The sequence below is a fragment of the Rana temporaria genome, chromosome 1 (assembly GCF_905171775.1).
Source record: "Rana temporaria chromosome 1, aRanTem1.1, whole genome shotgun sequence".
Classification (NCBI taxonomy): Eukaryota; Metazoa; Chordata; class Amphibia; order Anura; family Ranidae; genus Rana; species Rana temporaria.
The window spans coordinates 47,340,135-47,363,917 of record NC_053489.1 but is presented as its reverse complement, the minus strand read 5'-3'; the positions used below and the strand labels follow the sequence as shown (position 1 = coordinate 47,363,917).

Genomic DNA, 23,783 nt, shown 5'->3' with positions numbered 1-23,783 from the left:
CCAGCGTAAGCCCGCAAAATTCAAAGCAGGCTTGGAGTGGGCGTGTTGTATGGTAATCTGGTATGACCCCACGTAATTGACGCTTGTTACGAAAGGCGCATGCGCCGTCTGTGGATGTATCCCAGTGCGCATGCGCAAAATCACATCGCAAATAGTCAATGCTTTAGACGTGAACGTGACTTACGCAAAGCCCTATTCGCGAACGATTTGTGCAAACAACAGAAAATTCAGCGCTGTCCTGACGTCCATACCTAACATTGCGTACACCTCAGAGGCAGGGGTAACGTTACGCCGAAAAAAGCCTTACGTAAACTACGTAAAAAAATGCGCCGGGTGGACGTACGTTTGAGAATCGGCGTATCTAGCTAATTTGCATACTCTACGCAGAAATCAACGGAAGCGCCACCTAGCGGCCAGCATTAATATGCACCCAAGATCCGACGGCGTACTAAGACGTACGTCAGTCGGATCTAGCCCACATTCAGTCGTAGCTTGTTTTGTGGATACAAAACAAATATACAATGGCGCATCGTAGAACTTACGCGGCGTATCAATAGATACGCCGCCGTAAGTTCTTTGTGGATCTGGCCCTATATAATTTGCATTTATGGTGGCAGTTTGATCCAGGAGTGGCGAACCCTCATATGCCATTTTGTGGATTTTGTTATTGCTCAGTGTCCTGAATAGGTTGCCCCTTAATGTTATCTATAATTGATGCTGTGTTTGCTGATGGTTCAGGGCCTTTCTTGGGGGGGGGGGGTCACTTCATGTATGTATCCTTCTAATGTGATTTACTGCTCTGTGGATGCTGGATACTTTAAATAAAGAATTAAAAAAAAAAAAACACACCTTCTCTGTGCTGCAGCCCCCCATCACGATCCAGCCATGTGCACGAGAGCCTCAGCTCTACGGAGACTCTTGCTCCACATTGGCTGAGACAGCCAATCACAGCCAGTGAGTCAATGAGGAGACATGGACACGCAAAGCCGTGGTTTGGGAGAGAGCCTACTTGGGTGCCCCCATTGCAAGCTGCTTGCTCTAGGGTCTCAAACTGGCGGCCCTCCGGCTGTTATGAAACTACAAGTCCCATGAGGCATTGCAAGGCTGAGAGTTACAAGCATGACTCTGTCAGGCAGAGGCGTGAGGGGACTAGTTCCGTAATAGCCGAAGGGCCGCCAGTTTGAGACCCCCACTCTAAGGGGCACACAGCAGGAGGGAGGGGACAGGAGCCCTGGCAGGGGACTCAAGAAGAGTAGGATTGGGGCTGCTCTGTGCAATGCCATTATATAGAGCAGGTAAGTATAACATGTTTGTTACATAAAAAAAAAACTTTAATATCACTTTAACTACTTCAATACCAGCACTTGCGCTCCTTCCTGCCCAAGCCAATTTTCCGCTTTCAGCGCTGTCGCAATTTGAATGACAATTGCGCGGTCATGCTACACTGTACCCAAACTAATTTGTTTACATTTTGTTCTCACAAATAGAGCTTTCTTTTGGTGGTATTTGATCACCTCTGCAATTTTTATTTTGTGCGCAACGAATCAAAAAAGACAGATTAAAAAAAAAGAAAAAAAAAAGTTTATTTGTTTCTGTTAAAAAAAATTGTAAATAAATAAGTTTTCTTCTTCAATAAAGGGCACTGATATGGCTGCACTGACGGGCACTAATAAGGTGGAACCGATGAGGTGGCACTGATGAAGCGGCACTGATAGGTGGCACTGTTATGCAGCACTGATGGGCACTCCGTCGGAGGCTCCTTACCGAGATCGGTGTAGCGGTGTGTCAGACTGACACACCGCACCGCCGGTCGCCGCGATGCGCGCCTCCATGGATGATAAAATCAGCTAGGCTTCCCCTAATTTCAGAGCTTCCCCTCAGATTTACAGCGACTGCACTTCAAAGTGCACTTGTAGTGCAGAGTGGATTTCCCTTTAGTAAATCAACCCTAATGCCTCTTTGTTATGTATTACAACTGCTGGCAAAACCCATCTTCCAAATGCAGATATTAAAGCATATCTATAGTCAAAATGTAAAATTATATATTCACTTCAACATTGTATTTTAATTTGTAGGCACCCTGAAGTAATTTACAGCAAAGACACTTTCACTTACTCTCAGTATCTTTCTTTGCTCCTCTCTCCCAACATTGACATAGTCCTCTAATCTCTAATGTAAACTGAAAGCAGGTGTACAGGAAGAAGAGGAGAGCAGAGTGCTAACCTGGAGGACCTCATTTCATCCATTGTGAAATCTGAGGATAAACTGCTCCATCGTGCCAGCAGCTACAGAGGTCTGTTAGAGCTTATTTACTGCTTTCTAGAACATGAAGATAATTGGATGTTTATAGCCTGACCACAGCTTTACTGTTAAGTGGTTGTAAAGGCACAATGGGCCAAATCCTCAGCCAGCGGGCGTAACGTAATTTTTCCTATTTAAGTTACACCGCCGCAAAATTTCTACCCAAGTGCCCGATCCACAAAGCACTTACCTAGAAATTTTGAGCGGTGTAACTTAAATCCGGCCGGCGCAAGGCGTTCCTCTTCTCCAGGGGGCGATTCCCATTTAAATGAGGCGCGCTCCCGCGCCGGCCGTACTGCGCATGCTCGTGACGTCATTTTTCCGACGTGCATAGCGCGAAATTACGTTACGTCGGGCTTTGTGGATTGCGACGGGACAATAAAGTTGCGTCGGGTAAAAAAAAAAGATACGCGCCAAAAAAAAAATTTTAATTTAAAAAAAAAATCACGTCGCTAGCAAGAAAGGTCTGTTTTTACAAGGTGTAAACAGTTTACACCTTGTAAAAGCAGCCCTAATTTTGCGTTTGCAAAATAAAACTTACGGAGAAAAAACGAAGCTGAAAAGCTTTGTGGATCTCCGTAAGTCCTAATTTGCATACCCGAGGCGGCATTTCGACGCAAAATGCCCCCAGCGGCGGATGCGGTACTGCATCCTAAGATCCGACAGTGTAATTCAATTACACATGTCGGATCTTCGTCCTAACTATGGGAAACTGATTCTGTGGATCAGTTCCATAGTTAGGACCAGGGATACGACGGAGTAACAGCAGTTACTCCGTCGTATCTCTTTTGAGGATTCGGCCCAATGTTTTTTACCTTTTGCCTTCTGTGTGCAGCAGCCCCCCCCCCCCCATACTTACCTAAGCTCCCTCTCGATTCAGCGCTGTCCATGAGAACCTTTCTTCTCCGGGGACTCACACTCTTGATTGGATTTTGGCAGCAGCAGGAGCCATTGGCTCCCGCTGATGTCACATTGAAGAGAATAGTTCATCATGTGCCATTATATTATACTACAAAGTAAAATCTCAGAATATAAAAAGAAACATCAGAACACAAGGAACACTGAGAACCAGCCATCCTCTGCTGTCCAATACCAACAAAAATACAGATTGACACCAACAGACGATTGACAAAGATTAAAAACTCTTAGTCACTATACAGAAATAGGATTGTGTACAAATATTTTATATTATTCTTATTATATTCAAAATTTGAAATAAAAAAAAGGTAAAGAAGAAAAGAAAAAGCAAAAAAAAAAAGAAAGCAAAAAAGAATAAAGTAAAACCAATAAATGCATAGAAGACTATTAGTAGTATAATATGATACGGTAAGCACACAGAGAACACATGCATATAATGTAGAATTCCAAAATGGTACAAACACATGATTTAATGCACGTTTCTCAGAGCTGCATGTATCTAATAAAAGACATAAATAGTTAATAACGGCCACCGACTATCATATACAAACCCGCACGTGGGGATTCTAAACCACCACATGCGGATAGTATAGACCAGTGATGGCGAACCTTGGCACCCCAGATGTTTTGGAACTACATTTCCCATGGTGCTCATGCACTTTACAGTGTAGTTGACCATCATGGGAAATGTAGTTCCAAAACATCTGGGGTGCCAAGGTTCACCATCACTGGTATAGACCATATATCTGAACTCCCAATATCTGACCAACCTGTGAGCCAAACAAATCGATAATTATATAAGGATGTAAACCTCTCTATTTGGCTATATGATAATATAAAAGGTTGACCATAAGAAAGAGGGAAAAAATAAATACATTTAAACAACCATGGAGAAAAATAAAGGCACAAGAGGCAAGCAAGGACATCAGAGCGAGGCCGGAAAGAAGAGAGACGTCCAGCCCTATGTTTTTATCCGTATACCAAAAAGAAAAGAAAATATATTTGAAAAGGAGGCGAGAAAAACAAGGTGATAAGCAAGATAATAGATGCTCATCAGGGGACACACTGTTACTAGACAAACTATTAGACTAAACCACAATCAATTGAATGGTAGAGAAGTGTTGGAAAACTTGCATGACTTGCATCCCATTCAAAATTCAAGCCCATGGGGATGTGAGCCTGAAAGTGAAATATCCAATACACCTCTCTATGACATAATAAGTGAAAATAATGGACACACAGAGCCACGGGTCTGGAGTGTGCCTTCTTGGGTGCCCCCAGAGCCAGCTGCTGGCTGTGAGGGCACCCAGCAGAAGCACAGGCGGAGGACCTGAGAAGAGGAGGACCCAGGCTTCTCTGTGCAAAACCACTGCAACAGAGCAGGTAAGTACGGCATGTTTTTTATTCTAACATAAAAAAAAAGGCTTTACTAAGATCTGCTGTACTGGGGAACGCAAGAGGCTAATGCCAAGTCAAATTTAGATACACAGTTACTCACAAAAGTGTGTGCCAGCACTGAAGAGATGACACTTTGTTACAATGTAAAGTAGTGAGTGTACAGCTTGTATAACAGTGTACATTTGCTGTCCCCCTCAAAATAACAACACACAGCCATTAATGTCTAAACCGCTGGCAACAAAAGTGAGTACACCTGTGAAGGAATGCAATGAGCATAATGATAAATTAGAAAATGTCTATTCTCTATGCATCTTTATTATAAAGTCTATATTGCTTTTTCTTGTATACCACTGCTATAATCCTCCCTTACTCAAATCAGCTCATAATAGCATCCCTCCCAAACATGGCGGATACCCCCCCCCCCCCCCACTCCCACACAGTTTTAGGAATGCAGAGGTGAAGACACGTCAGAGGCCCGGCTAAAATCGACACCCCATCTTGTACTCTTCTTGTATCTCGGCCAATTAGATGCGCTTTCTAGTTCACATTAACATAATAGTGACGTATCATGCTGTATGTAGAAGTTTCTCTTGCCTGCAATAAACACAGAGAACGGTGTGCTTCAACTGAGACGGAGTGTCAGTGACTCATTCCTAGCCATGCATGGTGATCTGAAATATGTAATATGGAACAGCAGTAGAAACCACATTGACCCCTTTGAGGTCAAGAGATCCATCATACACCCCTAAGTGAAAATGTCCAAATTGGGCCCAAAGTGTCAATATTTTGTGTGGTCAGGGCCTTGGCTATCTTTATGTAGAGCAACAATTCTTTTTTTCAGATCTTCAGAGAGTAGATTGCCACGAGGTGCCATGTTGACCTTCCAGTGACCAGTATGAGAGAGTGAGAGCGATAACAGCAAATTTAGCACACCTGCTCCCCATCCACACCTGAGACCTTGTAACATTAACAAGTCACATGACATCTGGGAGGGAAAATGGCTAGTTGGGCCCAATTTGGACATTTTCACTTAGGGGTGTACTCACTTTTGTTGCCAGCGGTTTAGACATTAATGGCTGTGTGTCGAGTTATTTTGAGGGGACGGCAAATTTACACGGTTATACAAGCTGTACACTCACTAAACAACATTGTAGCAACGTGTAATTTCTTCAGTGTTGTCACATGAAAAGATAGAATAAAATATTTACAAAACTGTGAGGGGTGTACTCACTTTTGTGAGATGCTGTATTTACACTACTTGCATTCAAGAAGATAGATCCAAAATGTAAAATGAAAAAAAATAAAAAATGTTGCCTTTAGCGATCCTTTAAAATGTAATGAAGTATAAATGTATACAGAGCTGCATTAATCTTTGTTATTTATGTCAGCCAGAAGTTCACCTTGAAAAAATGGGTGTAAGGCATAATAAACAGACAGGATTATTACACAAAGAGAAGGCAAAATACACATGAAAGAAACAAGAAAACACTTACGTGACATAATGGTATCAACATATTGCGGTAAATATGGCGCCCAAAAATCAATTGCGTCTTTGCGTCCAGACTGCCCGATTCGTCGCAGTTCGGCAAGTAACAGAGCCTGGGCAGCTTCCCTCACCTGCAGCCACAACACACAATACATCACACAATTCAGCAGTTGTACACAATAACAATCTCATGCGACACTAACACTCAATACTGTAAATAATTAAATCAGACCGAGACCTAGAACGTGAGTGAGAAATAACTGGCAGACAGAACTCATTGAGGAAACGGGTTTCAAGCATCCTAAATCATTATCATTGTCTTCCTTATGAAGTTTTCTTTTTCCAGCTTTATGGTGTGTTGCTTGGCACTGGTCATATGATCTGCCAATGCAGTGCATTGTGGGGCATTGACATTCGCAGTATACCAGGACCGATACCTGCTGGTGTCCATACTCCACAATGGGCCGCGCTTTTTGAATCCTGCTAGCATTAGTAAATCAATAGGATAATATTATATTTACTTGTTTTACATTTCTTCAGTTACGTCCTGAATTTTCAAGCCTAGGCCAAAATGTTGTCATATATCCCAGGAGTCTTCAGGAGGAGGTGTTTTATCAGTTAACCACTTAAGCCCCAGACTATTTTGTTGCTAAAGGACCTTGTCCCTTTTTGCGATTTGGCACTGCGTCACTTTAACTGACAATTGCGCAGTTGTGCGACGTGGCTCCCGAACAAAATTGATGTCCTTTTTTTCCCACAAGTAGAGCTTTCTTTTGGTGGTATTTGATTACCTCTGCGGTTTTGATTTTTTGCGCTATAAACAAAAATAGAGCGACAATTTTGAAAAAAAATTCAATATTTTTTACTTTTTGCTATAATAAATATCCCCAAAAATATATAAACACATATTTTTTTTTTTGCTCAGTTTAGGCCGATACGTATTCTTCTACATATTTTTGTTAAAAAAAAAACGCAATAAGCGTTTGATCGGTTTGCGCAAAAGTTATAGCGTCTACATAATAGGGGATAGTTTTATGGCATTTTTATTAATATTTTTTTTGTACTAGTAATGGCGGCGATCAGCGATTTATATCACGACTGTGACATTATGGCGGACACATCGGACACTTTTGACACCATTTTGGGACCATTGTCATTTTTTACAGCGAGCAGTGCTCTAAAAATGCACCGATTACTGTAAAAATGACACTGGCAGTGAAGGGGTTAACCTGTAGGGGGCGCTGAAGGGGTTAAGTGTGCCCTACTGAGTGATTCTTACTGTGTGGGGACGTGGCTTGGCGTGTGATGTCCCTGATCGTCGTTCCCTATCACAGGGAACAGACGATCAGTGACACTCTCACTAGGAATAATGGGGAAAGGTTTGTTTACACTTGCCTCTCCCCCTTCTTCAGCTCTGTGACCCAATCGCGGGACACTGACGCGATCGGGTCCGCGGGTCCCGCGGGAGCGGTCACGGAGCTCACGACCGAGTCGCAAGCACGCCACGCGTGCGACCCATGGTTGGGCTCTTAAAGGGGACGCACCTGTACGTTCTTTTACCCAGCCCAGCCGCGCTGCTCTGCCGACGTATGTCGTAGTTAGGCGGTCCTAAGTACCTCCTCTCACGCTTACATGCCTGAGGTAAGGGCAGATGCATTCCAGGAAGTAAATGCTACATGAATCATCTGCCCTTACTCAAGATGGCCATGCGACCAAAAGGCTATGGGGGTGTTTTCTCTGGTTCAAATGTGTTTTTTTTTTTATTATTATTCAATAGAGAGCAAAAAACATGGTTACAAAGTTACTTTGTAATAAAAAATAAAAAAAACACACATTCTAAATCTTTCTATTCACCCGTTATATATTTATGTAGGCAAACCTATTAGAGCCATTAAATATAGAAGTGTCAATTTATTGTATTAAAGTGTCACTTTCTTTTTGAGTGAAATGTGTCTAATTGCACCATGCAATAAAGGTTAAAAAAACCTTTCCAAATCATTACTAAATGCCATAATTAACTCCTGATTCACCACATGCCTCCTGTACCCAAATACCGTTTGTGTGTGTGTGTGTTTATATATATATATATATATATATATATATATATATATATATATATATATATATACACATACACACACATATACACACACACACACACACACACACACACTTTATTGCCAAAAGTATTGGGACGCCTGTCTTTACACGCACATGAAATTTAATGGCATCCCAGTCTTAGTCTGTAGGGTTCAATATTGAGTTGGCCCACCCTTTGCAGCTATAACAGCTTCACCTCTTCTGGGAAGGCTGTCCACAAGGTTTAGGAGTGTGTCTATGGGAATGTTTGACCATTCTTCCAGAAGCGCATTTGTGAGGTCAGGCACTGATGTTGCCGAGAATGCCTGGCTCACAGTCTCCGCTCTAATTCATCCCAAAGGTGTTCTATTGGGTTGAACTTGACTGGCCTGCACAAAATTCGCTCATCCATGTCTTCTCTGGTAGAAAAAGTCCATTCGCTTTGGTAAGCGCATTTTTGAATATAAGGTGGCGGATCGCTGTGGTGTTACTATTTTTGAAGAGCAATCTGATCAAATGTGGATGAAAATTAAATTTATCACCTTGGGACTGTCACTTTTCTGCACATATTAATTTGGGCTTATGTATATTATCAGTTATGTTAATTGTTGATTATTGCTGGATTAGCACTGCACTTTTAAACCTATATTTCATACCAACCAAATCATTCTCTTCGTTCTTCTACAGACCATCTGCTCTCTAGCTGCCTCATCACCTCCTCCCATGCTCACCTCCAGGACTTTTCCAGAGCCTCTCCAATCCTATGGAACGGGGCATGTCGTGGACGACCCAGAGCTGAGCTGAGGGCCGGCGCACGCTCGATGGCCGAACATGGGGGGGACTACAAGTCAGGACCCAGCCTGTCGCCCAGTCGACAGTTGATAGTAGAATCTCAGGATTCCAAAATGCAGGAACAAAACAAAAATAAAAGCGAAAAATCGCAAATAAAATCCAGAGTACATGGACTCCAGAAGGCCATGTCTCTCCGGACGCTAGGCAGAAAAAAAACTGGAGCTGCTGAGGCAGAGAGTGGCATGTACCCGGGGGACCACGCCCCCTGGGAGGAGCTGTACTGAGGAAAGTGTTTTTAACACTTAAAGTGCTGTTTTCTGCCTAGTCTCTCCTGGTGGAAGGAAGGATAATACCCTAAGGTCAAAGGCTGCTGTGTCCATCCATGAACTCAGAGAAATCGGCGCATTTTTATAGCACTGATTGCTGTATAAATGTGAATGGTCCCAAAATAGTGTCAAAAGTGTCCGCAATATCGCAGTCACAATAAAATTTGCAGATCGCTGCCATTACTAGTAAAAAAAATAATAATAAAAATGGCATAAAACTATCCCCTATTTTGTAGATGCTATAACTTTTGCACGGACCAATTAATATACGCTCATTGCGATTTTGTAAAAGAATACATGTAGAATACATATCGGCCTAAACTGAGGAAAAACATTTTTTTATATATTTTTGGGGGATATTATAGCAAAAAGTAAAAAATTATGCTTTTTTTCAAACTTGTTGCTCTTTTTTTTGTTTATATCGCAAAAATAAAAAACGCAGCGGTGATCAAATACCACCAAAAGAAAGCTCTATTTGTGGGGAAAAAAGGCAGCCGATTTTGTTTGGGTGCAATGTCGCATGACCGTGCAATTGTCAGTTAAAGCGACGCAGTGCCGAATCGCAAAAAATGGCCTGGTCATTGGGCAGCCAATTCTTCCGGGGCTGAAGCAGTTAATATACACTTTTAGCTAGATTCAGAGAGAGTTAGGCCGGCGTATCAGTAGATACGCCGACCTAACTCGGAATCTGCGCCGTCCTAAGTTTAAGTGTATTCTCAAACTGAGATACACTTAAACCTAGCTAAGATACGTCAGCCTGCGCAGTCGTATCTTAGGGTGCAATATTTAGGCTGGCCGCTAGGTGGCGCTTCCGTTGAGTTCGGCGTAGAATATGTAAATGCCTAGATACGCCTATTCACGAACGTACATGCGCCCGTCGCAGTAAAGATACGCCGTTTACGTAAGGTGTTTCCAGGCGTAAAGTTATTCCATCAAATAGCTGGACTAGTCAATGTCAAGTATGGCCGTCGTTCCCGCGTCGAAATTTAAAAATTTTACGTTGTTTGCGTAAGTCGTCCGTGAATAGGGCTGGACGTAATTTACGTTCACGTCGAAACCAATACATCCTTGCGGCGTACTTTGGAGCAATGCACACTGGGATATGTACACGGACGGCGCATGCGCCGTTTGTAAAAAACGTCAATCACGTCAGGTCACACCACATTAACGTAAAACACGCCCCCTCATCCTAATTTGAATTAGGCGTGCTTACGCCGGCCCTATTTACGATACGCCGCCGTAAGTTAGGAGGCAAGTACTTTGTGAATACAGTACTTGCCTCTCTGACTTAAAGCGGGAGTTCACCCGAAATTTTTTTTTTAACATCAGATTGAGGCTAATTTTAGTAAGCAAAATCGGGTGTTCTTTTTAAAAGAATGCCGTACTTACCGTTTTAGAGATCGATGTTCTCCCGCCGCTTCCGGGTATGATCTTCAGGACTGGGCGTTCCTATTTGATTGACAGCCTTCCGACGGTCGCATACAGCGCGTCACCAGTTGCCAAAAGAAGCCGAACGTCGGTGCGGCTCTATACGGCGCCTGCGCACCAATGTTCGGCTACTTTCGGGAACTCGTGACGCGCTGTATGCGACCGTCGGAAGGCTGTCAATCAAATAGGAACGCCCAGTCCCGCAGCCCATACCCGGAAGCGGCGGGAGAACATCGATCTCTAAAACGGTAATTACTACATTCTTTTAAAAAAAAAAACACCCGATTCTGCTTACTAAAATTAGCCTCAATCTAATGTTAAAAATTTATATTTTGGGTGAACCTCCACTTTAAGGCGGCGTATCGTAAATACGATACGCTACGCCGTCTTAAAGTTGCGGCAGCGTCTGTGAATCTAGCTATTTGTGTATCTAGAATCGGCATATTATTTAACCAGTCTGTAATAGACTGACCTGTTTAAATATATATATATATATATATATAAAAGTCACACTTCTCCATAACACCACTTCACGTTTCGGCCTTTAGGCAGACAATTCAGGAGATGTAACTGAAACTGTCAGTTTTCTCTGCCGAGCACAAAAATTACAGCTGCACCTATCTAGGGGAGAAAATGATTTTCAGCAATCTGCTGCAATCGTGAAAATAACGGGAGAGGCAGGAAAAAAAAAAAAAAAAAAGACAACCAGATTGTGGATGTTCTCAATGAACCAATTAAAAATGATTTGTTTTGTACTGAAGAAGAACATCATTTTGTTTTGGCACATGGCGATGTTCCCACAAGATAGCGAGGACTTGATTTCCAATTAAGCTATCAAGTGGCCTGGATTCCATCTGTCAGATACTTGTCTATGGCTTTGGATCAGCAGGCAGGCAGTTTTTGTTTCCGTCATGGCTGCAAAGGTGTAATGTACAGGCTATCAGCTTGTTTATCAGGAAATGGTACACCAGTTATGAGTTAGAATTAAGTAGACCGTCATTAATATACCTAAATTAATGTGTATAAATAAAGTCGAACTCCGGGCAAAACAAATATTGTCTAAATACACAAATCATGTGTGTTTATACTGGAATCTTGATGTGTTGTGTGCATTTCTTCCAGATCTGTGCAGTAATCCAGTGTGATGCTTTCCCTCTGTGCAGGAATTTCTGCTGCTCTCTCTCTCTTTATGTAGGGTAACTGGTCTTGTCTCCGCCCCCTCCTGTAGTTTTTTTTGCAGGCAGCCAGTAGTGGGTGGGGCCTGCTGCACATATGGGTTACTTTTGGCTCTGAGGAAGAGGGTCCGCCCTCGCAACGCGTAAGCCGTACCTGTAATCTATGTCATCTGGACTCTCCGGCTGTTTGGTTCCAGTAGGAGACCTTCCGGAGGCATCTATACCTTTGATGGAGGGATTTTTATGCTCGTTTTTTACTTGTTTTGTGAGTATTCATGATCTTTTATACAATTGTAATTAAACCTAACCATTGGTAATGCACTAGGTCGGTGCGCCCTTCTTTTCCTTTTACATCCCCCCCGCCAGTCTTTCTCAGGCATACCATTTCCACTGGCACAGAAACAATCCGATGTTGCAGCTAGCTAGTCCCAAAGGCGATCAAAGAGTAGATCGTCTTTGATTGCCTCTAGGGCTTTGGAGGACCGGAAGGACGTCACAACGTCACTTCTGGTCATGGCTGGAAGTAAACAATTTATTTTTTTAAAGCAAAAAAATGTTTATCTTTTGCTTTTAAAAGGTAAAGGAGAGATTTGGAGTCTTTTTGACCCCAGATTGCTCCATTAAAGTGGAGGTTCACCCAAATTTTTTTTTTTTACAGTAGATTGAGGCGAATTACGGTAAGCACAATCGTTTTTTTTTTTTAAATCAATGCAGTACTTACCGTTTTAGAGATAGATGTTCTCCCGCCGCTTCCGGGTATGGGCGTTCCTATTCGATTGACAGCCTTCCGACCGTCGCATACAGCGCGTCACGAGTTTCCGAAAGTAGCCGAACATCGGTGCGCAGGCACCGTATAGAGCCACACCGACGTTCAGCTTCTTTCGGCAACGCGTGACACGCTGTATGCGACCGTCGGAAGGCTGTCAATCAAATAGGAACGCCCAGTCCTTTAGACCATACCCGGAAGCAGCGGGGAACATCTATCTCTAAAACGGTAAGTACTGCATTGATTTTAAAAAAAACACGTAATTAGCCTCAATCTAATGTTGAAATTTTTTTTTTCGGGTGAACTCCCGCTTTAAGAGGACCCGTCACCCTTATTTATATTACAAGGGATGTTTACATTCCTTGTAATCCAAATAAAAGTGATTAAAACATTTTAAATAAATAAGAAAAACTATTTTTAAAGTGCCCCCATCCCTACGTGCAGAAGCGAACGCATAAGTAAGTCGTGCATGCATATGTAAACGGTATTTGCACCACACGCGAGGTATTGCCGCAAACATCACAGCGAGAGAAAGAATTCTAGCGTAGAACTCCTCTGTAAATCTAAACAGGTAACGTGTAAAGGTGTTTAAAGCGTCACCTATGGAGATTTTAAAGTACCATAGTTTGTCGCCATTCCACGAGCAGTTACAATTTTAAAGTGTGACATGTTAGGTATCCATTTACTCGGCGTAACATCATCTTTACATTTTACAAAAAAGAATTGGGGTATAGATTGTGTTTCAAAAACAAATTGCATTTGCAAAACCACTGCACAAATACCATGTCATATAAAAAATTGCGATCGCCATTTTATTGCCTAGGGTGTCTGCTAAAGAAAACAAAAAGTATAATGTTTAATTTGTAAACAAAATGTTCCGGAAAAAGTCTGGTCTTAAAGTGGTTAAAGTGGTAGTAAAATCTGAGTTATTTTTCTTTAAAAATAACAAACATGTTAGACTTACCTGCCCTGTGCAGTGATTTTGCACAAAGCAGCCCAGATCCTCCTCTTCTTAGGTCTCCTGCTGGCACTCCTGGCCCCTCCCTCCTGGTGAGTGCCCCCACAGCAAGCAGCTTACTATGGGGGCACCCAAGCCGAGCCGCTGCATGTCCAGATATGCAGCTGTGGTTCGGCTCCACCCCCTCTCTCTCCTCATTGGTTCACTGACTTTGATTGAAAGCAGCGTGATGCCAATGGCGATGCGCTGCTGTCTCAGCCAATGAGGGGGGGGGGGGGGGGGGGGGGAGTCCCAGACAGCCGATACTGTCCTGCAACATCGCTGGATCGAGATGGGCTTGGCTAAATATTAGAGGGGCTGCTGCACAGAATTCATAGAATGCATGAAGATAAAAAAAATATCTGACTTTACAACCACTTTAAGCACATCAGGGCAGATCCTCAAAGAAATTTCAAATTTCCCGCGTCGTATCTTTAGTTTGAATCCTCAAACCTAGATACGACGGCATCTGGGTTAGATCCGACAGGCGTACGGCTTCGTACGCCTTCGAATCTTAGATGCAATACGGCATCCCCTGGGTGGAGTTTGCGTCGTTTTCCACGTCGGGTATGCAAATTAGCGATTTACGACGATCCACGAACGTACGCGCGGCCGTCGCATTCTGTTACGTCGTCTCTAGTCGGCTTTTTCCGGCGTATAGTTAAAGCTGGTGTTTTGTGGCGTATAGTTAGAATTGCCATGTTAAGTGTGGCCGTCGTTCCCGCTTTTAATTTGAATTTTTTATTTTTGTTTGCGTAAGTCGTCCGTGAATCGGAATGTACGTAAGTCACGTGTAAGTAAAAAAAAATTACGTCCTAGCGACGTCATTTAGCGCAATGCACGGCGGGAAATTTCGGGACAGCGCATGCGCAGTTCATTCGTCGCGGGCACGCGCTTCATTTAAATGAAACACGCCCCCTAATCGGCAATTTGAAATACGTGCCGTTACGCCGCTTGAGATACACTACGCCGCCGTAACTTTAGGCGCGCAATCTTTCAGGATTCGAACCAAAGCCGGGAAAGTTACGGCGGCGTAGTGTATCTCTGATACACTGCGCCCGTGCAGATCTCTGTGGATCTGCCCCGGCGTAGTGTATCTCTGATACACTGCGCCCGTGCAGATCTCTGTGGATCTGCCCCATCCTCTCCACTTCCTTATCTAAGAAAATTAAACAAACTATAGTTTCCCTTTAACCACTTCCAGACCGCTGTACGACTATATACGGCCTAACTTTAAAGATACATATCTCGGTAACGGCAGCAGCTGCTGCCACAACCAAGGTATCTATCTTTACTGTCAGCGGTTCTGGTAACGATAACGGCGGTCTCCGCGGCGGATTCACCGCGAGATCGCCGTTATCGGTGGCGGGAGAGGGCCCACCCCCCTCCCGCCGCTCTCCCGCGCCCTCCGCCGCTTACCGGAGCCGTCGGTAGCGGCAGAGGAGATCGCGACCGTTCGGGAGCTGAGCGGGGACGAGACTGAAGGAAAAATCTCCTTCGCCCGTCCCCATAGCTCGGCTGGGCGGAAGTGACGTCAAAACGTCAGTCCCGTCCAGCCTCTTAAAGAAACATTTTTTTTTTTTTTGTCATTTGAAAAAATGACATTTTCCAATTTTTTTTTTTTTTTTGCATTTTAGTCTAAATATGAGATCTGAGGTCTTTTTGACCCCAGATCTCATATTTAAGAGGACCTGTCATGCTTTTTTCTATTACAAGGGATGTTTACATTCCTTGTAATAGGAATAAAAGTGATAATTTTTTTGTTTTTTTTCCAGTGTAAAAAATAATAAAATAAATAAAAATAAATAAGAAAAAAAAAAAAAAAAATTTTAAAGCGCCCCGTCCCGCGATCGTTAGAGCGAGAGCAATAATTATAGCCCTAGGCCTACTCTGTAACTCAAAAAATGCAACCTATAAAAATTTTTAAACGTCGCCTATCGAGATTTTTAAGGGTAAAAGTTTGACGCCATGCCACGAGCGGGCGCAATTTGTAAGCGTGACATGTTGGGTACCATTTTACTCGGCGTAACATTATCTTTCACAATATATAAAAAAATTGGGCCAAATTTATTGCTGTCTTATTTTTTAATTCAAAAAAGTGATTTTTTTTCCAAAAAAAGTGCGCTTGTAGGATCACTGCGCAAATATGGTGTGACAAAAAGTATTGCAATGATCGCCATTTTATTCTCTAGGGTATTAGAAAAAAATAAATATATAATGTTTGTGGGTTTTAAGTAATTTTCTAGCAAAAAAAACTGTTTTAGTCTTGTAAACACCAAATCTGAAAAACACCCAAAGTAGAGAAGTGGTTAAAAATAAAATCCAAAACTGTTTAAACAAATCTTTTAAAGTTACAAACAAGTAGTAAAATACTTCTTCATGTCCAGTTTTCATAGATGAACTATGATCATCACCAAGCCTTGCCATAAAAGTGACTTTATCTACCAGAGATGTCTGTTAGCACAACACAAGCTCATCTAAGGAAGTTCAATTTGGCAAGTCAGCCGGTATTGACTTGCAATGAGTGAATTATGTCTTAAAGAATGGAGGAGAGAGCTGTGCTCTGCAGTAATCTAGGAGGACGTGGACTTTAATTAAAGTTTTTGTACTTTTAACAAGAGCAATTAGGTTGATGTATGTAGCAAGGCATAAAAAAATCTAAAAGAGGCTCAGGCATTCTCCAGGCATTGGGCCTTTTGTAAAACTGCCAGCTTCAGCATTCTACCCTCTGAGCAGGCCTTTCCCGAAGTACCAATAGGCCGTTGGAACAATCCTTCATTAAAAGAAACCTGTACAGAGAGAAAAGGGGCACCAGGGCTGTCCTTTTTCTTCTGAAAATGTGGCTTGCCTGGCTGTCTTCAACAACTGTCCACATCCTGAGCAGACAAGCAGTAAGCAAAGGCAGGGAGTAGTCACAACTCAAAACTTGTTCCAGGTCAATGACTTGAAGCTAACATTTTATTAAGCTGGGCTCAGCAATGGCAGGAAGAGCTGCCGTTTCAAAATTATACTTTCCCTTTTCATATTGTAAAGCGCAGCGCTATGAAGATTCTTTATAAAAATAATAATAATGGGGCCCTATACAGCCAACCTGACCATTTAAAAAAAAAAATGTTTTAGGCTGCATTCACACCTCCGCGACAAGTAACACCACGTACGCGGCGTATTTTGCCGCGAATAGTGTAACTTTTTTTTTTTTTTACAAATCCCTCCCATTGCTTTGTAGGGTCCGGGACTTTTTTTCAGGCGGCAGGCGGCAGGCGTCTATGAGATGTGAACCATCTCATAGACAGCAATGGGAATTCTCCCCTCCAGCGGCACGAGCGTCCGGCGTTGGGCGTTTTGTCGCGGAGGTGTGAATGGGGCCTAAGTTTTTGTAAAAAAAAAATTGTAAGTAATTTTTCGCTTTGATTAATGTACGCTGATGAGGCAGCACTAATAATCAGGACACGTATGATCAGTGCCTTGATTATCAATGTAGATGTTCCCTTAGTGCGAAACCAGCCTAAGCGGCAATCCACAGAGGCAGTTTTCAGGTATTTTAGCGCTAGAAATAGCCTCTAAATAATGCCTGAAAACCTCTTCCCATTCATTTCAGTGTGACTTTTCACACCGGGAGGTTTGCGCTTAAGGGACGTTAGTCCTGTGAGCAGCATCTTTGGGGCGGCTTGAATAAGCAAGGCTTCCAAAAGCACCTGAAAAGCACTTTGGAAGCGCCGCAACATGGGCTTTAAAGCTCCCCGCTAGTGGCTGAAAAGCACCGCTAAAACGAGTGGTGCTTTAGCGCTAACGCTCGGCGGCCCAAGTGTGAAAGTAGCCCAACTGGCTGTGAGTGTGAGGAGAGGACTGTCAATAACTGTTTACACTGTGATCAGCTGTGTGGACACTGCTGGTCACATGGTAAAGAGCCACTGTAATTTTGTTCCTTAACCCGATCTGTGATCAGCTTTGTCGGAAGGACACAGCGATCACAGATCCCTGCTGATGCACGCTACAGGGGGAACGCGGGAAGAGCGATCACGGGAGAACATTAATGGACAAAGAAGTGGGGGGGGGGGTGCTATAGTAATGAGGGAGATGTGGTCCAGAGAGGTAAAACATGCCTATTCTGTGCTGCAGTAAGGCAGTGCATGATGGGATATGAAGATTCCTGGATGGTCAGGGTTCAATTTTAACCGATTGCCGACCAGCGCACGATGATATAAGTCGACACAATGGCACGGGCAGGCAAATGGGCATACCTGTACGTCCCTTTAAATTTGGCACGCGATTGCAGTTCGGCAAAGGCAGAACAGGGGGATGCCTTGTAAACAAGGCATCCCCCTGTTCTGCCTAGTGACACGTCAGTGATCTACTGTTCCTTGTGATCGGGAACAGTGATGTGTCACTGGTAGCTTCCCCCCCTAACAGTTAGAATCACTCCCTAGGACACAGCCCCTTCAGCGCCACCTAGTAGTTAACCCCTTCACTGCCAGTGTAATTTTCACAGTAATCAATGCATTTTTATAGAACTGATCGCTGTAAAAATGACAATGGTCCCAAAAATGCATCAAAAGTGTCCGATGTGTCTGCCATAAAGTCGCAGACACGATAAAAATGCCATAAAACTATCCTGTTTTGTAGACGCTATAACTTTTGCGCAAACCAATCAATATACGCTTATTGCGATTTTTTTTACCAAAAATATGTAAAAGAATACATATCGGCCTAAACTGAGAAAAAAAAATCGCTTTTTTTAAAAAAAATATGGGGATATTTATTATAGCGAAAAGTACAAAATATTGAATTCTTTTCAAAATTGTCGCTCTATTTTTGGTTATAGCGCAAAAAAATAAAAACGCAGAGGTGATCAAATACCACCATAAGAAAGCTCTATTTGTGGGGAAAAAAGGACGTCAATTTTGTTTGAGACACACGTTGCACGACCGCGCAATTGTCAGTTTAAGCAACGCAGTGCCGAATCGCAAAAAGTGCTCTGGTCTTTGTCCAGCCAAATGGTCCGGGGCTTAAGTGGTTAAACAGAGAGGTGCAGACTGAAGGCTGCCATGGACTAGGTGAGAAATAAGCACATTGGGATGGGCAGAGAAGACCCTAGAAAAGGCCTCCATTTATTATACAAGCGCCCAGAGGCGATTCAGTTCGCATGTGCCGCGCTATATAAGTTTTTCATTCATTCATTATGAAAAGTGAAATGAGAGATTCTGTTAATTTCTTGATTGGTAAACCCATAACCAGCAAGTCAGAAAGTGAGGGAAGACCCCCCAGTAATCAGTAAAACACAGACGGGGTTCTTATCCTATCTGCTCTAATCTGGATATACAGTACACTTTCATACAGACACATTCCTCCATAGTGGACTACACACGTCCCTGGCTGGACAAGCATGCGAGAGAGCAGAGCCTGATAGCATTTGCTGGAGGAGCAGGAGGCACAGTGTGCAGATGCTACTATCTGTTATAAGGATTCCTGTAGCTGTGAGAGGTGAAAGGCAACATTATAGCCCCACAAGGGCACTAAAAGAGCTTGTCTTACCTCCAGACATCTGTCCTGCCACCTCCGTGCCAGCATCTCAAGAAGTGGTGGTCTAAACTGGTCCAGGCCTAAGAGATCAGGCAGCATGACACAATGCATGGCAGCTAACTGGCTCCAACCTGCAAAAAGCACAAACAAGAGAATTATAAAATGTCTTAAAGTATACCAAAAGACAAACATTTTGGTTTTGGATTGTCAAGAAAAGGGTCAACAACCTTGTCTTTAATTGTGCTGCCTATATCCTCAATGGTCATTTGTCTTGCTGACCCCTGTCCCCATGACAAAGTACAGGCAAACCCAAAATTCTGCGCTGTCATTGGAACAGTAATTACGTTTTAATGAGAACAGTAATAAAGAGGGTGTCTTCCAATGGGATCTTTGAATGAAGGGCAGATCAATCAATCATCCGCCTGCCCCCCATACTTATACAGTATAGCTGCGCATATGACTACAGCAGTTGGGCAGAAAAGCCAAGCATAGTTGGGCTCTCTTGATGAGAGCCTTGACAGCCCTTTAGTTGTATTAAGCCTTGCCACACCAGAAGACTATGACTGCAGGTGTGGGGGATAGAGAGCAAGACGGAGGACAATTTTCACTGACAGAAGAGGAATCAGCACAAGGGAGACACCCTACTGATTTTAAGTTATGTCCCCCAGGACCATTTTTCTGCTTGTGATCTTGGCTGCACCAGGGACTCAATAGCATGAGATGATTACGAAGCGATGCTCATTAACACGCCTTTAGCATTTATTATGCGTTTGTGATGTGTTTTCGTTGTGTTTATGAAGCACTGCAAAAGAAAGCTTCAAGAATGCTCAATAAATGCCCATGAATGTGTTGCTTTTCTATTGGAAAGTGCTTAAAGATGAGCTGCAGTTTCCAAACATAACTTGATATAAAAACAAAAATTGGACCCCTTACAAGTTGCTGCATACACTTTGGCAACTGTTGTATGCGTTTGTGCAATATTTACTTGCCGAAAAAGGAATAAAAACTCCTCCCAACTTTCTGGAAGCAGCCATTATTATTGTGGGCATGTGAAGCCGGCGCCGGTATACATCCTTGTTCTCATGCAGCTGGCTACCCAGCACGCACCTCCTGTTCTTGCACCAGTGAAGATACTGTGTGGCATGCATTAATAACAGGTCCCCATAACAATGTTCTGGAAGTTCTCGCCCTGTTATGGTATCCCGATATCAACAGAGAAAGCCCCCGGGTATTCTATAATGGAAGCACGTCATTCTGGCACTTAACTCTGCATGTAATCGCATCATTTCCGCTTTGGAATGAAAGATGCAAGAAGCGGAGGATGACCCTTGAAATAAAAAGGTACTTTTAAATAAAATACACTAAAAAGGCAATATCCAAACAGTAAGTGCGGAGGTATCAGCAATTTATTGGGGCAAAGTTGCTCAAGGGGGTGAAGCTTTGCTTTAAAGTGGAAGTAAACCATCCTATCGCTTTCAGCCAGGGAAGCTGCCATCTTGGCCTCTGTTTAATTTACAACTGCCATGATGCTGCAGATGTGATCAGTTATGACACCAGCCATTAGAAGATTTGACAGTTTGGTCGAGAGCACAACCAATGGGAGCGTTACATTTTCGGCACGTGCCGGAAATGAAACTGTTCTACGGATGGGTTTACTTCCGCTTTAAAAGGGAACTGATGTAGAGAAAATTACCCACTTTGAGATGTGGTTAGGTTGTGGCGTGATAGACATTTTTGTGAATTCTCTACAAGATGGATTCATTAAAGGGGTTGTAAAGGAATTTTTTTTTTCATAATAAGCATCCTTTACCTGCAGACATTCCTCTTTTCACTTCCTCATTGTTCGTTTTTGCTCAGAAGTTGCTCTATTTCTTCTCTGTTCTGTTCACTTCCTGCTTGTCTGATTTTACTGACCACCGCGACGGGAGGGTTAACTGCGGTGGTCAGTAACGTGCTCACCCCCTCCTGGGAACTACATCTGTGCGGCAGGACGCTCTCCACGTGTTAGAGACCTCAAGGAGGTGTGAATTACTGGGCGTGCCGCAATTCATACTGGGAAATGTAGTTCTTACATGAACAAACGATGAAAACCAGGAAGTGAATGAGAGAACAGAAACTAGAATGCCGGAGGTGTTATAGATGAAGGAATTTAATAGGTATTTACTTGTTTTTTAACAAAATCATTACACTATTCTGTCTGTCTACCATGCAGACAATTTTAGGCAAAAATGTTTTTTCCTTTACAACTCCTTTAACTTTGATCTCTTTGACACTTGGCTTTGTCCAGCTCAACTCTGCTGACACAGAAAGCTTTGTCGCTGGCAATGCTCAATTCCTCTGCTTCTACCTGGCACTGGCAGTATTGCTGGTTGGCTTGATGCTTTTACCTGCACACCAAAGCAAATGGTATTACCACACGGCTGCTCAGTACAAACAGGAAGTGACTGGAGCTGCTTTGTCCTAGTTCTCGGATATTTCTCAGGGCATTCAGGGATACAGGAACCTCCACTGCCTCTGCCCCAGTGCCTAAATAACACTTTATAAATTCTTCACGAATGGGCCATAAATGCTATAGGTGCTGTTAAGGTGAGGTCAGAGAGCATTACCATTGAAATCAATAGAGGCGGCTGATAAGCGTTGATTCCGCATGAAAGCGTCACGATTCCTAATTTGTACCACGACACAACACAATGCCACCACTCCGGTGTGATCAGCATTGTGTGGTTCTATTGTAATATTCATGGCAGGCGTTAAGGAGCGGTTATGAGGTTTTAGAAATGTTACACAAATGTCACATAAACACAGGGTATTGATGCACATGTGAACGAGCCCTTAGGCTTTAAGAGCAAGAGAATGTCACCAACACACCAGGGATATTATGTTCTTTGGGTTTTTTCTCTTTATTTTCATGCCCGTTGTTTATTTTTTTTCTTTTCTCTTTTTCCCTATTTTCCCCTTTTTTTTCCCCTTTCTTCTTCCTGTCTTATTCTCTCATCTTGGGTCTTCCACTATACAGATTTCATAGCTTGTATCTTTCCGCTCTAGCCAGTGATTTCACCACACACCCTTTTACATAGTTACATAGTTAGTCAGGTTGAAAAAAAAAGACACAAGTCCATCCAGTCCAACCACAAAAAAATAAAATAAATAAACAAAATAAAAAAAACACAGTACAATCCCATACACCCAACTCCATACCCACAGTTGATTCAGAGGAAGGCAAAAAACCCCAGCAAAGCATGATCCAATTTGCTACAGCAGGGGGAAAAAATCCTTCCTGATCCCCCGAGAGGCAATCGGATTTACCCTGGATCAACTTTACCTACAAATCTTAGTACTCAGTTATATTCTGTACATTTAGGAAAGAATCCAGACCTTTCTTAAAGCAATCTACTGAGCCGGCCAGAACCACCTTTGGAGGGAGTCTGTTCCACATTTTCACAGCTCTTACTGTGAAGAAAACTTTCCGTATTTGGAGATGAAATCTCTTTTCCTCTAGACGTAAAGAGTGCCCCCTTGTCCTCAGTGTTGACCGTAAAGTGAATAACTCAACACCAAGTTCACTATATGCACTCATTATATATTTGTACATGTGGATCATATCCCCCCTTATTCTCCTCTTCTCAAGAGTGAATACATTTAGTTCTTCTAATCTTTCCTCATAGCTGAGCTCCTCCATGCCTCATCAGTTTGGTTGAACTTCTCTGCACTTTCTCCAGTTCCTCGATATCCTTTTTGAGAACTGGTGCCTTTTACATGACAATCCTACCCAGTTTTCCATCCGGTGCCATATGTTATCCGTGGCACATGCAGAAAGCAAATAGTCCAACAAACGCCTCCCCTGAGCTCAAGCCAACGCTGGCACCAACATCATGTGTTGCCGTGATGCAAGCATACTGACATCTATAGATTTCAAGTCGCATGCACGCAGTGGGACATCCCATTGGAGCCCTCGGACATGCCACCTCTAGTGCTTAGCATCCACTATAAACCATTAAGTCGGGAACGGTTTCCCACCCGGCTGAAGTGTTTACTAGTGATTTACGGGACACCCCCTCTGCACACTAAAGATTGTTTTTCAAGATAGCATGTGGCTATTATGTTGATTTTCATTGCGACAGACCCTGTGCCTTTTCTGAAAACTCTATTATTCCTGTATGTACATAGGATTTTGGTACTAGGAATTTCTTTTTTGAAAGTTTATGTAAATGGCGGGAATATGACATCATTATGGCATCAGGGGTTGGGGCTGAGGTTTATTCTTGCTGACTGATTGATGGATGGTTCTTTTAATATTTTCTGTTCTGTATCACACTTTGTCACATACATGATGAAAGGGTCCTATGTGGCTCTGCTATAACGATGTGATCGCTGAATAAAGCTTTGGACTCACTGTGGAGATCCCTGGTGTGCTGGTGACATTCTCTTTCTCTGAATAGACATGGTTTAAGCCAGTGGTCGCTTCAGCACCCACCTATATGCTCAGCCATTTCTACAGGAACGTGTGCGTTGGCAATAGCGTGTTGGAATCTTAGGCTTTAAGATAAGCATTTCTTTAAACTAAATGTCCCTGAGCTAGGATTTAAATCTACTCTAA

At 43.0% G+C, this 23,783-nt stretch overlaps 1 protein-coding gene across 4 annotated transcripts in view; it reads right to left on the bottom strand.

Annotated features, from left to right (window-relative positions):
- The window catches only part of WDR7 (WD repeat domain 7), a 583,445-nt gene that overhangs the window by 351,218 nt on the left and 208,444 nt on the right, over positions 1–23,783 (bottom strand). For all 4 annotated transcript variants that reach the window (XM_040337465.1, XM_040337471.1, XM_040337480.1 and 1 more), the window contains 2 exons: positions 19,199–19,317; positions 6,111–6,234 (listed from right to left, as the gene is read on the bottom strand). In XM_040337465.1, coding sequence (XP_040193399.1) covers positions 6,111–6,234; positions 19,199–19,317 — 243 coding nt within the window. The remainder of the gene's footprint in view (positions 1–6,110; positions 6,235–19,198; positions 19,318–23,783) is intronic.